The sequence below is a fragment of the Pseudophryne corroboree genome, chromosome 10, assembly GCF_028390025.1.
Source record: "Pseudophryne corroboree isolate aPseCor3 chromosome 10, aPseCor3.hap2, whole genome shotgun sequence".
Taxonomy (NCBI): Eukaryota; Metazoa; Chordata; class Amphibia; order Anura; family Myobatrachidae; genus Pseudophryne; species Pseudophryne corroboree.
Genome location: NC_086453.1, coordinates 32,966,774 through 32,980,088, shown reverse-complemented (window position 1 = coordinate 32,980,088; position 13,315 = coordinate 32,966,774). Strand labels below are relative to the sequence as shown.

Genomic DNA, 13,315 nt, shown 5'->3' with positions numbered 1-13,315 from the left:
GATTTTGAGAAGCGAAATGGAAAGCAGAGCATTATGAATCACTCTCCCCATACAAATGTATGGGGATAAGATCCTGACACAGAGCTGTGGCACCCCTGGAGAAATCTGAGATTTCTCCACGGTAACCACTTCTGTGAATTATTATTATTATTATTATTATTATTATTATTATTATTATTATTATGCTTTATTAATATCGTGCCACAAGGGATCCGCAGCAGCCAATTACACAGTACATAAATGAAAAATCAAAACGGGACAATAGTGGCTTACAGTTGAAGACAATATAGGGCAAGTACAGGGTAACTAACACTGACAAAAGTATCAGAGAGGCAGAAAACCGCGGGACTAGGTGCTGTCGCAGATGGTTTAAATAAGAGAAGGAGAAGCACATGAAGGTTGAGGGCCCTGCACGTGAGATAAGAGACAATAGTGAAAAGCTGTGGCAAACGCAGGATTTCTAGAGGGGGATTTCCAAATGCAATCCACAATCTCCCACTCTGCGGAACATTGGAGCAAGTGCAGAGGTCTGGGAGAGTGGTAGAAGAATGTGCACCGGACTTTTTTCGGGTTTTGTGTTTTGGTTTTGGATTCGGTTCCGCGGCCGTGTTTTGGATTCGGATTTCGGACGCGTTTTGGCAAAACCTCCCTGAAAATTTTTTGTCGGATTCGGGTGTGTTTTGGATTCAGGTTTTTTTTTTACAAAAAACCCTCAAAAACAGCTTAAATCATAGAATTTGAGGGTCATTTTGATCCCATAGTATTATTAACCTCAATAACCATAATTTCCACTGATTTCCAGTCTATTCTGAACACATCACAATATTATTTTTAGTCCTAAAATTTGCACCGAGGTCGCTGGATGACTAAGCTAAGCGACCCAAGTGGCCGACACAAACACCTGGCCCATCTAGGAGTGGCACTGCAGTGTCAGACAGGATGGCACTTCAAAAAAATAGTCCCCAAACAGCCAGAGCCGGCCATAGGCATAGGCAAACTAGGCGATTGCCTAGGGCATTTGATATGCCTAGGGGCATCAGCAGCTTCTGCTGCTTAAAATGATATGCAGCATGCCTATATTCTGTGTGTAGCATTTCATATGCAGATACAGCCACAGTCTCACACAGTATATAGGCAGGCTGCATATCATTTTAATCAGCAGAAGCTGCTTGTGCATCCTAGCCACATAGCAATGCAAATAAGATGCATTTTCATTAAAAAAATGTGCCCGACGTTAGCATTGAGGCAAGATTTATGAGGACACATCTGTATTCAAGCAGAGGCAGAGGTAACAGTGGTAGTGTGAATGTTGTGTGCATGTGAGTAGGTTGGTTGTGCAGTAGTGTTCAGAATATGTGTAAGGAGCATTATGTGTGTCATGTAAAAATGCATTAATAATGTGCAACATATGTGTAAGGGGCACTATGTGTGTCATTATGTGTATAAGGGCATTAATAATGTGCGGCACATGTGTAACAGGGTACTACTGTATGTGTGTCATTATGTGTATAGGAGCACTAATAATGTGCAGCAAATGTGTAGGGGGCACTATGTGTGTCATCATGTGTATAAGGGCATTAATAATGTGCGGCATATGTGTAAGGGGCATTACGTGTAAAAGGGCATTAATAAAGGTTGTCATAATGTGTAAGGCGCATTATGGTGGTCATTCCGAGTTGTTTGCTCGGTAATTTTCTTCGCATCGCAGCGATTTTCCGCTATTTGCGCATGCGCAATGTTCGCACTGCGACTGCGCCAAGTAAATTTGCTATGAAGATTGGTATTTTACTCACGCATTACGAGGTTTTTTTCTTCGTTCTGGAGATCAGAGTGTGATTGACAGGAAGTGGGTGTTTCTGGGCGGAAACTGACCGTTTTATGGGAGTGTTTGAAAAAACGCTGCCGTTTCTGGGGAAAACGCGGGAGTGGCTGGAGAAACGGAGGAGTGTCTGGGCGAACGCTGGGTGTGTTTGTGACGTCAAACCAGGAACGACAAGCCCTGAACTGATCGCACTGGAAGAGTAAGTCTCGAGCTACTCAGAAACTGCACAGAGAAGTCTTTTCGCAATATTGCAAATCTTTCGTTCGCAATTTTGATAAGCTAAGATTCACTCCCAGTAGACGGCGGCTTAGCGTGTGCAATGCTGCTAAAAGCAGCTTGCGAGCGAACAACTCGGAATGAGGGCCTATGTTTATAAGGACATTAATAATGTGTCTCATGTGTAAGGGGCATTACTGTGTGGCATTATGTGTATAAGGTGCTCTACTATGTAGCGTTGCATATAGAAAGGGCACTACTGTGTCGTCTAATGTGAATAAAGAGCAATAGGGTGTGGTGTAATGTGAATAAGGAGCAATTCAGTGTGATGTAATGTGAATAAGGGGTTCTACTGTGAGGAGTAACGTTTATAAGGTAAAGTGATACTACTGTGGGATGTAATATGAATTATGGACACTATCGCATGATCAAATGTGAATAAAGTTGCAGTACTGTGCAACGTAATTGGGGTTACTATTGTGCGGCCATGCCCCTTGCCAGCAATAACACACCCCTTTTTGGGCTGTGCGCCAAATGTGCGAACTGTTCCTATTTCGAAAATAGGGGGTACAAACCCCAAAATAAGGACTGCTATGGATGAGGGGTGATGGTGCTGGGAAAGAGGTGCAAGTTCAGAGGCAGAACCAGTGGTGGTGCTAGGGGGCACCAGCCAAAATCTTGCCTAGGGCATCATATTGGCTAGGGCCGGCTCTGCAAACAGCACATGATGCAAAGAAAAAAAGAGGCGCAATGAGGTAGCTGTGTGACTAAGCTAAGCGACCCAAGTGGCCAACACAAACACCTGGCCCATCTAGGAGTGGCACTGCAGTGTCAGACAGGATGGCAGATTAAAAAAATAGTCCACAAACAGCACATGATGCAAAGAAAAAAAGAGGCGCAATGAGGTAGCTGTGTGACTAAGCTAAGCGACCCAAGTGGCCGACACAAACACCTGGCCCATCTAGGAGTGGCACTGCAGTGTCAGACAGGATGGCACTTCAAACAAATAGTCCCCAAACAGCACATGATGCAAAGAAAAAAAGAGGCGCAATGAGGAAGCTGTGTGACTAAGCTAAGCGACCCAAGTGGCCGACACAAACAACTGGCCCATCTAGGAGTGGCACTGCAGTGTCAGACAGGATGGCACTTCCAAAAAATTGTCCCCAAACAGCACATGATGCAAAGAAAAAAAGAGGCGCAATGAGGTAGCTGTGTGACTAAGCTAAGCGACCCAAGTGGCCGACACAAACACCTGGCTCATCTAGGAGTGGCACTGCAGTTTTCTAGCGAGAGGATGAATTCTTCCATCCTCATGTGAAGCTGAACCACTAGCCATGAACATAGGCCAGGGCCTCAGCCGTTCCTTGCTACTCCGTGTCGTAAATGGCATATTGGCAAGTTTAAGCTTCTCCTCAGACGCTTTTAATTTAGATTTTTGGGTCATTTTACTGAACTTTAGTGCTTTGGATTTTACATGCTCTCTACTATGACATTGGGCATAGGCCTTGGCAGACGACGTTGATGGCATTTCATCGTCTCGTCCATGACTAATGGCAGCAGCTTCAGCATGAGGTGGAAGTGGATCTTGATCTTTCCCTATTTTACCCTCCACATTTTTGTTCTCCATTTTTTAATGTGTGGAATTATATGCCAGTATCAATAGCAATGGCCTACTACTATATATACTGTGCAAAACTGAAATGCACCACAGGTATGGATGGATAGTATACTTGACGACACAGAGGTAGGTAGAGCAGTGGCCTACTGTACCGTACTGCTATATATTATATACTGGTGGTCAGCAAACTATACAAAACTGAAATGCACCACAGGTATGGATGGATAGTATACTTGACGACACCGAGGTAGGTAGAACAGTGGCCTACTGTACCGTACTGCTATATATTATATACTGGTGGTCAGCAAACTGTGCAAAACTGAAATGCACCACAGGTATGGATGGATAGTATACTTGACGACACAGAGGTAGGTAGAGCAGTGGCCTTCTGTACCGTACTCCTATATATTATATACTGGTGGTCAGCAAAATTATGCACTGTACTCCTACTACATACTACAATGCAGCACAGATATGGAGCGTTTTTCAGGCAGAGAACTTATAATACTGGTGGTCACTGGTCAGCTAAACTCTGCACTGTATATAATACTGCTGGTCCCCAGTCCCCACAATAAACCAGTGTGAGCACAGATATATGCAGCACACTGAGCACAGATATGGAGCATTTTTCAGGCAGATAACGTATTATACTGGTGGTCACTGGTCAGCAAAACTCTGCACTGTACTCCTCCTATATAATACTGCTGGTCCCCAGTCCCCACAATAAAGCAGTGTGAGCACAGATATATGCAGCACACTGAGCACAGATATGGAGCGTTTTTCAGGCAGATAACGTATAATACTGGTGGTCACTGGTCAGCAAAACTCTGCACTGTACTCCTCCTATATAATACTGCTGGTCCCCAGTCCCCACAATAAAGCAGTGTGAGCACAGATGTATGCAGCACACTGAGCACAGATATGGAGCGTTTTTCAGGCAGAGAACGTATAATACTGGTGGTCACTGGTCAGCAAAACTCTGCACTGTACTCCTCCTATAATACTGCTGGCCCCCAGAATAAAGATATTTGCACTTTTGCAGCCCCTGAAACAAAGTGTGAGGACGCCAGACTCGTCCTGTCACTATCATTTCCAATGCACGAGTGAAAAATGGCGGCGACATGCGGCTCCTTATATAGAATCCGAATCTCGCAAGAATCCAACAGCGGGATGATGACGTTTGGGCGCGCTCGGGTTAACCGAGCAAGGCGGGAAGATTCAAATCTGCCTCGGAACCGTGTAAAATAGGTAAAGTTCGGGGGGGGGGGGGGGTGTTCGGATTCCGACGAACCGAACCCACTCATCACTAGTCTTTTTATACACTGGATCCTGTATGGAATACAGTATTAATATCTAACACAAAAGTACGGACTGTAGCAAACATATTTAAATAATACATACACAAACATAATAAAACCAGTACTACACTTTCTAAGCACACATTCTCCCACCTCATGGTAAGGCTCCTGTCTCTTGTTCCTGGCAGCTACTCTCTGGTCCAGTGCACTGATTGAGGACACAGATCCACACACTGCAAACTAGGTAGATGAAGCTGCTACCACTGGCCATGTGCAGCAGCTCTGCTCTGTCCTTTACACTGCATGATGTGGCAGCAGCTCTAGTAATCATATTATATACTGTTGCTATTGTTATCATAATTTGAGCAACTGGCCAAGAGGAGGGGGGGGTTTCTGGGCAACCGGAATCCCCCGCTGCATTTGCCTATGAAAAGCGTTGTTATTCCTGATAAAGGGCTTTGCACTGCTGCATGAATAGACCCCTCTGTACGTTAGAATCCACTATTTATAATTTTTAATCTCATTAATATCTGTAAAATAATTCCTACAGTGGAATGGTATAGTTTGATGTGGTTTAGCTATTGACAAAGGGGGTCATTCCGAGTTGATCGCTAGCTGCATTCGTTCGCTTTGCAGCGATGAGGCAAAAAAACGGCACTTCTGCGCATGCGTATGCGGCGCAATGCGCATACGTATGCAGTGCAATGCGCACGTGCAAAGTAATATTACAACAAACGATGTAGTTTCACACAAGATCTAGCGATCCTTTTCAGTCGCGCTGGTGGCTGCAGAGTGATTGACATGAAGTGGGCGTTTTTCTGGGTGTCAACTGGCCGTTTTCAGGGAGTGCTCGAAAAAACACAGGCGTGCCTTGAAAAACACAGGCGTGGCTGGACGAACGCAGGGCGTGTTTGTGATGTCAAAACAGGAACTGAACAGTCTGAAGTGATTGCAAGCGCTGAGTAGGTCTGAAGCTACTCTGAAACTGCACAAAAAAATGATGCCGCTGTTCTGCGATCCTTTCGTTCGCACTTCTGCTAAGCTAAAATACATGGCATAGCGTTTGCACGGCTGCTAAAAACTGCTAGTGAGCGAACAACTCAGAATGACCACCATAGAAAGAAGCTGGTTATTATGTATCTGACCAAGAAAGGTTGGTGATTCCGCACCAGTCTTACACAATTACCTGTGTGGACCAGTATTCATATATACAGAGAAAATCTCTATTTAAAGTATTATGTATCTGAGGTAATAAAAGTTATTTAAATACTGTTTTTTTTTTCCTCTAGAGATGTAGAAATGTATCAAAAGGATCCAGCTGATCTAATATAGTACAATTATAGTTCACAGAAAAAATGGAATGTTAAATACCAGAAATGAGAGGTGTCATCAGAGGTTTTTCCAAAGTCCATATGAAGTAATGAACTGTATTGTGTCTAATATACAGGGCCGGATTAACAATGGGGCGGATGGAGCTGCAGCTCCAGGCCCCCCATCAAAATAGACCCACAGCTTCTGCTGCTGCTGTAGACCAGAAAACATTTTTTCTTGTTACAGCAGCAGCTTCACAGGTTGTTCCGAGCACCCATTCCCCTGGTCACAACCGCCTTTCAACCCACCCTACCGCAGCATCCGCCGCTGGTGGCATAAACTAAGGTTTCATCCCGGCACAACGGAAGTCTTCACTAGCTCTGGCCTCCATGCGACACATACCAGTGATGATTGGATGTGTGACGTTGGAGGCGCTGACCCGCCACCACCGACGCGACGCACCCTGGCTGAAGGAAGCAGCTGTACCGTGGCGTTGAAGTATGCAGGCAGCTCCGTGAACGCAGCCTGAGCCGGGAAGTGTGACTGACCATCCTCTTGAGGTGAGGTGTCAGTTCTGCTGGCTGCCAGCGGCCAGCGTGGCGGCTGCACTGCTTAAATAATAGGTTTAATTGCGGCACTGACCTTCAATACAGTATATATGGTGTATGTATATGTGTATTTGTGTGTATATATATATATATATCATTTGTGTATATGTTTGTGCTGCATATGTGTGTGTATGTATATTATATATATATATATATATATATATATATAAAAGACACATAGGACATACACATAGGACCAAAACTGTCACTCCACTTCTGAAAATATAGCTTGCCTGGGTGTTCTCCTATTGGAAGTCAATTTTAATATAGGAACATACAGATGTGTCCTCGCACATCTTTGCTGGAATGGACTGCATGGTATGGCGTTCTCACAATCGCTGCAATGTCATGTCATTGCAGTCCTTTGTTCTGCTAAAATTTGCATACACACGCACCCGCAAACACCGTTGAGGAAAGCACATATCACTGTGGGTAGAGGGAGCATACAGTACCTGCCCACTACCTGTACCCATACACTGCGTCAGAGTCCCCCTCCATATGTAGGGCAGTGAGAGTGTATGCACACAGATTCTCTGCATACTTCTGCGGGTATGTGCGTATGCCTCGCATGTTTTGTCAGGACTCTTTCACCACAGGTGTGTCCTTTATACTGTACATTTTTGCTTGCGATTCGTTCGCATTGCAGGCAAAGATGTATTAGGACACATCTGTAGCGAGGTGGCATTCAAACGGACTTCAACAAAATGACTTCAAGTCTATATCATAGTCTGACATTTCGGTCCTTTATTAGACCTTTCTCTTTGAGAGAGGTCTAATAAAGGACCAAAACGTCAGACTGCGATACAAACTTGAAGTTGTATGATGTGTGTGTATAAATAAATATTTATAATAATATTGTTCTAAAGTTACATTGAATTGGCTAGCATTGTAAGTCTAAGTATGTACTCCCATTGGGGAGCATTGCTGATATGAGATATATCCTTTGACTCCTGTTTGGGGTATTCAGAATTTAATAAATCCTGTAATTTAGCAAACTCTGGCTAAGTGCTAGGACATGGGCCCTCATTCCGAGTTGTTCGCTCGCAAGCTGCTTTTAGCAGCATTGCACACGCTAAGCCGCCGCCTACTGGGAGTGAATCTTAGCTTCTCAAAATTGCGAATGACGGATTCGCAATATTGCGATTAGCACACTTCTTAGCAGTTTCTGAGTAGCTCGACACTTACTCTGCCATTGCGATCAGTTCAGTCAGTATCGTTCCTGTTTGACATCACAAATACGCCCAGCGTTCGCCCAGACACTCCCCCGTTTCTCCAGCCACTCCTGCGTTTTTCCAAAATACGTCAGCGTTTTTTCACACACACCCATAAAACGGCCAGTTTCCGCCCAGTAACACCCACTTCCTGTCAATCACATTGCGATCACCAGAACGAAGAAAAATCCTCGTAATGCCGCGAGTAAATTACCTAACTGCATAGCAAATTTACTTGGCGCAGTCGCACTGCGGACATTGCGCATGCGCGTTAGCGACTGATCGCTCCGTTGCGAAAAAAAAATAACGAGCGATCAACTCGGAATGACCACCATGGTCTCTAATGGTCCATGCATTTGCACTGATGTTGCTTGGTGATTGGTTGTTGCATTAGAGTTGTTTGCATTCCATGGGAAGAGCTAGCTGCGGACAACCAATTTTGTGTTCCAGTATGAGCCGCACAGTTCGGGCACACCAGTACCACATGTTGTTTACGTGGTATCCTGAGGTTACCGGCAGGTTGGTACATCTCTGACTGACTGAATACATGACTTAAGAGTTCAATGTTGTAACGGTAGTGGTTTGTTTTTTGTTGCGCTTGGACATTTGGGACCTTATGTTAATATTGTAGCTAGTGTATAGGAAGTGATATCACTTTCGGGCAGTTCATGCGGTCCAAGTTGGACCACATATAGTTTGGCGCCTTTTTGCCCATGGTGCTGGTGGCATAAATAGATATGCACGGGAGACAGCGTGTAATCTCTGCCTGGTCTGCTGCACTTGTGCTGTGATGTTACAAACATTCTGAGGAATCAAAATGCCGACCGACAATTTAGTATGAATTTTGGTCAATAAACATTTTTTAATTTGATAAAGTCCAGTCAGTGCCCTCTCCTCCATCTAATGGAATAAAATGAAAATCAATAAAAACTGCTACGGTGCATGTGTTACACTGTGGACACACCTAGGCGCTGTTGTGATTGAGGTGCATGGTATCAGAAATGTTTTAGAAAAGTGATGGGCGTTCCTGGGTAGTGATTGGGAGGTGGCTATTAATGGGCACATTAATAGTCTGTCTCATCCGTGTGTTCTGGAAGTGTTGCGGGCGTGTTGCTGAAGTGTTTTCCTACACAGACGCTTCATCACTCACACAGGAGGACATACACACATGTGAAATCTGTACCTGCCACAGGGCAGGTGCAATTTTTCATGGTGTGACTGATGGTAGTGTCTAAGGACTGTGTCTACAGATGATGAAAGTTGGCATCTCAGTCCTTGCACATCTGGATGCACACTTGTACACCATGGAATGGCTTTGGAGCAGCATTTGCATAAAGCCACAAATGTGCAATTACCAAAAGATGCAGCCTCATCTACTGCTGAATCAGCTCCTGTGTGTGCTCTTCTGTTGCCTTTGTTGTACTATGTATATATATGTTTTTGTTTTAATAATTGATTTGTTAGAGACATAATTGGGCATTTAAGTGCTTAGATTTTTCTATTTTTCAAACACATGTCTACACACACACACACACACACACACACACACACAAATATATATACAGCACTGATCACACCTCCATATCAGTAGCCACATCCCTGCCGTGCTGATCATACTTGGCACGCAATAGGCCCTTCAGAAATTTCAGCTCCAGGCCCATAAGGACCTTAATCTGGCACTGCTAATATAGGCCCTCATTCCGAGTCGTTCGCTCGTTATTTTTCTTCGCATTGGAGCGATTAGTTGCAAACTGCGCATGCACAACGTTCGCAGTGCATCTGCGCCAAGTAAATTTGCTCAAAAGTTTGATATTTTACTCATGGCCTAACAAAGTTTTTTCATCGTTCTGGTGATCGTAGTGTGATTGACAGGAAGTGGGTGTTTCTTGGCGGAAACTGGCCGTTTTATGGGAGTGTGCGGAAAAACACAGGCGTTTCGGGAAAAAACGTGGGAGTGTCTGGAGAAACGGGGGAGTGTCTGGGCGAACGCTGGGTGTGTTTGTGACGTCAAACCAGGAACAAAACTGACAGAACTGATCGCAGTGTAGGAGTAAGTCTCGAGCTTCTCAGAAACTGCTAAGAAATTTCTATTCGCAATTCTGTTAATCTTTCGTTCGCAATTCTGCTAAGCTAAGATACACTCCCATAGGGTGGCGGCCTAGCGTGTACAATGCTGCTAAAATCTGTTAGCGAGCGAACAACTCGGAATGAGGGCCATAGTTCAATTGGAATATACCTGGGGCTCCGTACTAAAATATAATGTATTATCATAGGGTGTGGCTCATAGGGGCGACCACACTTAGGTTGACAGTGTCTAGGTCTACCAGTATTGGTTGACAGTAACAAAGTCGACACTCAAAATAGGTTGACACAAGTATTACGTCGACATGGAAAAAAAAGGTTGACGTGACAAAATGTCGACATGGTTTTTAAAAAAGTTTTTGGGTGTCGTTTTCTTTGTACAGTGACCGGGAACCCCAATTAGTGCACCGTGTCCCCTCGCAGGGCTCGCTTCACTCTCAATGCTTCGTGCAAAGTGCTTCACTCCGCTACTGCTGCGCTCTGCACAAGTTTCTGTTCCCAACTGTAATCCACACGGATCGTAAAGTATGAAAAAGTCATGTCAACCTTTCGTCATGTCGATCTAGAGACCATGTTGACGTAGAAACCATGTCGACCTAATGCATGTCGACCAATAGTGGTCAACCTAATGAATGTCGGCCTAAGTGTGGTCGACTAAGAGGCTGGTTACCTTATCATACTCTGCTCTGTCCCTTAAACGGCATAATGTGGCGGCAGCTCTAGGAATCGTATTCTATTACATTGCTATTATTGTCATCATTTGAGCCACTTGCCAAGAGGAGGGGGGTTACCGGGCGTTTGCCAATGACTGATAGAATGCAGGATTTGATTAATGCAATATTTCACTATAACTTGCTCATCTCTAGTGAACCCCCGATAAAGAGAAATAAATATATATATATATATATATATATATATACACATTTTAAGATTGTTCTGTGCTGTTTATGGGCCTGATTTTTAGTTGTGCACTATGCTGATGTTTTTGAAGTTAAGAAATTAACGTCATGGCCATAATGAGCATGCATTGTGATTGAATTGGGATTATGGATGCAGTGAGGATACAAGTGCTTGACAAGGAGTGGCCACTTTGTGGGGGGTAAGGTGGAATGGCGGCAAACATTTGGGTGTGTCAGAACTATTTTTTTTTTTTGGGGGGGGGGGGGGAATCAGCCATTGACTGTGATCCTGTACGCAGGAATTATCTTTAGCGTCTCAGTTGCAGCATCCATTCTGACTGACCATAGACTTACTCGAGGAGTTGATGCTGCAAATATGTACAGAGTTGCAAGCAGCTGCAAAAGCTCTGGTGGGCGTCTCTATACAAATCCTGATGGCTGGAACATTAACATATTTTTCCAGATCCCCTGAGTCAAAAATCACATCTGCAGCAGCATTGGTGTACCACTAGGAATCTGCCTACATTCACTTTTAGTCATTGTCTATATGGTGCTGTCATTAGTTTGCTTACTTTATTAAATATATTACATTATTTTGTAATATTGAATTTGTAAAAAAAATATTCAGGTTTATTTTCTAAAATACCTTTTCTGTCTTTATTCTGCAGCTTATTCTCTGACTTGTATAGAATGTACATCACAGAATGATCAGATATGTAACGGAACATCAGTAACCTGTCCGCCTGGGAGCTACTCCTGTATTTTATCCTATGGAGTTACAACACTGGGTATGTGGGCTCGTACTGAAGGGAAAATGCTGTAAGTCAGATAGTAGTTGTTGGAAGATTAAGGGTTAATGTCATATGATCCATAATTGAAAGGAATACCTATAAATAATATTTTGTGACATCAGCAATCCTCAAAGACCAAAGTATCATGCTATTTGGTGCCTTTTTCCAACATGCTTATCCATGAAAGTGTTAAAGATAACAAACATTTCATCCTTGTGATAACAATGACAATCGTTTCACCCTTGGCAATGGCTCATTTGTAAACCTCAAGATGGGCTCTGTTTATTTGTGTAAAAGAGTTGGGCAAGGAGGTAATTCTGAGTTGATCGCAGCAGCAAGTTTGTTAGCAATTGGGCAAATCCATGTGCACTGCGAGGGGGGGGGGCAGATATAACATTTGCAGAGAGAGTTAGATTTGGGTGGGTTATTTCGTTTCTGCACGGGGTAAATACTGGCTGCATTATTTTTACACTGCAATTTAGATTTCAGTTTGAATACACCCCACCCAAATCTAACTCTCTCTGCAAGTGCACATGTTATATCTGTCCCCCGTGCAGTGCACATGGTTTTCAACAACTGCTAACAAATTTGCTGCTGCGATCAACTCAGAATTAGGCCCCAAGTTGTTTGCCTAACCTATCACTTTAAAGTGTACGTTCACTTTCCAGATTTAAAACGCATCCATAAAGTCATTAATAAATATTGTATGAGCAACATCCTAGTGCAACTGAAAGGCAGCCTATTGCTCAATAACAAGGGTAACCTTAAACCCAAAGAGATACTAAATGTAGATAAAATGTATACAGAGCCACTGGCACCAATCACAATGAAAGAATGGATTTAAAAACAAAGACATTGTAGAGAATATATGAGCACATAAATAGTACTTCTATCTTTGTGTACTTTGTCACAATGATAAATAACTGGTTTTGGACATGTAAAAAGAAGAGAATACAGAATAGTGTAATCCGGTAAATAAATCATATTTTCAATATGATTTTGAGCTAATCTACATGTTACAATACATCAGTTATACTTTAAGGTTATATTTGAAATAAGATTTATTTACTGGATTACACTATTCTGAATTTTCTTCTTTTTTCTTGTCCACAACCAATTGTTCATCATTGTGAGAATGTACTGTACACCAAGAGAGAAGTATATGAGTTTATATATTCTCTATAATTTCTCTGTTTCTTCACTCAGTTCTTTCATTGTGATTGTTGCCAGTGGCTCTATACACTTTTTATTTACATGCATAAAGTACATCTGTGCCTACGTTTGCAGATTAGCGGATACCCCGGAAAAAGAGCGTGGTGAAGACGGTAAAAACTCCTGCACCAACTGCCTAGCATTGGAGAAAGCACTCATCAACACATTGCTGCATAGGCGTGAAACTGACGCCTCTGCGCAACCACTGGTTTCTAAGGATGGCAGGTGGGTTAATCATCAGTGATCA

General features: G+C 43.3%; 1 protein-coding gene across 2 annotated transcripts in view; it reads left to right on the top strand.

Moving 5' to 3' along the window:
• The window catches only part of LOC134965894 (phospholipase A2 inhibitor gamma subunit B-like), a 56,706-nt gene that overhangs the window by 13,791 nt on the left and 29,600 nt on the right, over positions 1 to 13,315 (top strand). The window contains exon 2 of one of the 2 annotated variants that reach the window (XM_063942285.1): positions 11,734 to 11,853. In XM_063942285.1, coding sequence (XP_063798355.1) covers positions 11,734 to 11,853 — 120 coding nt within the window. Of the gene's footprint in view, positions 1 to 11,733; positions 11,885 to 13,315 lie in introns of those variants that run through there. The other variant, XM_063942286.1, reaches the window with a different exon arrangement.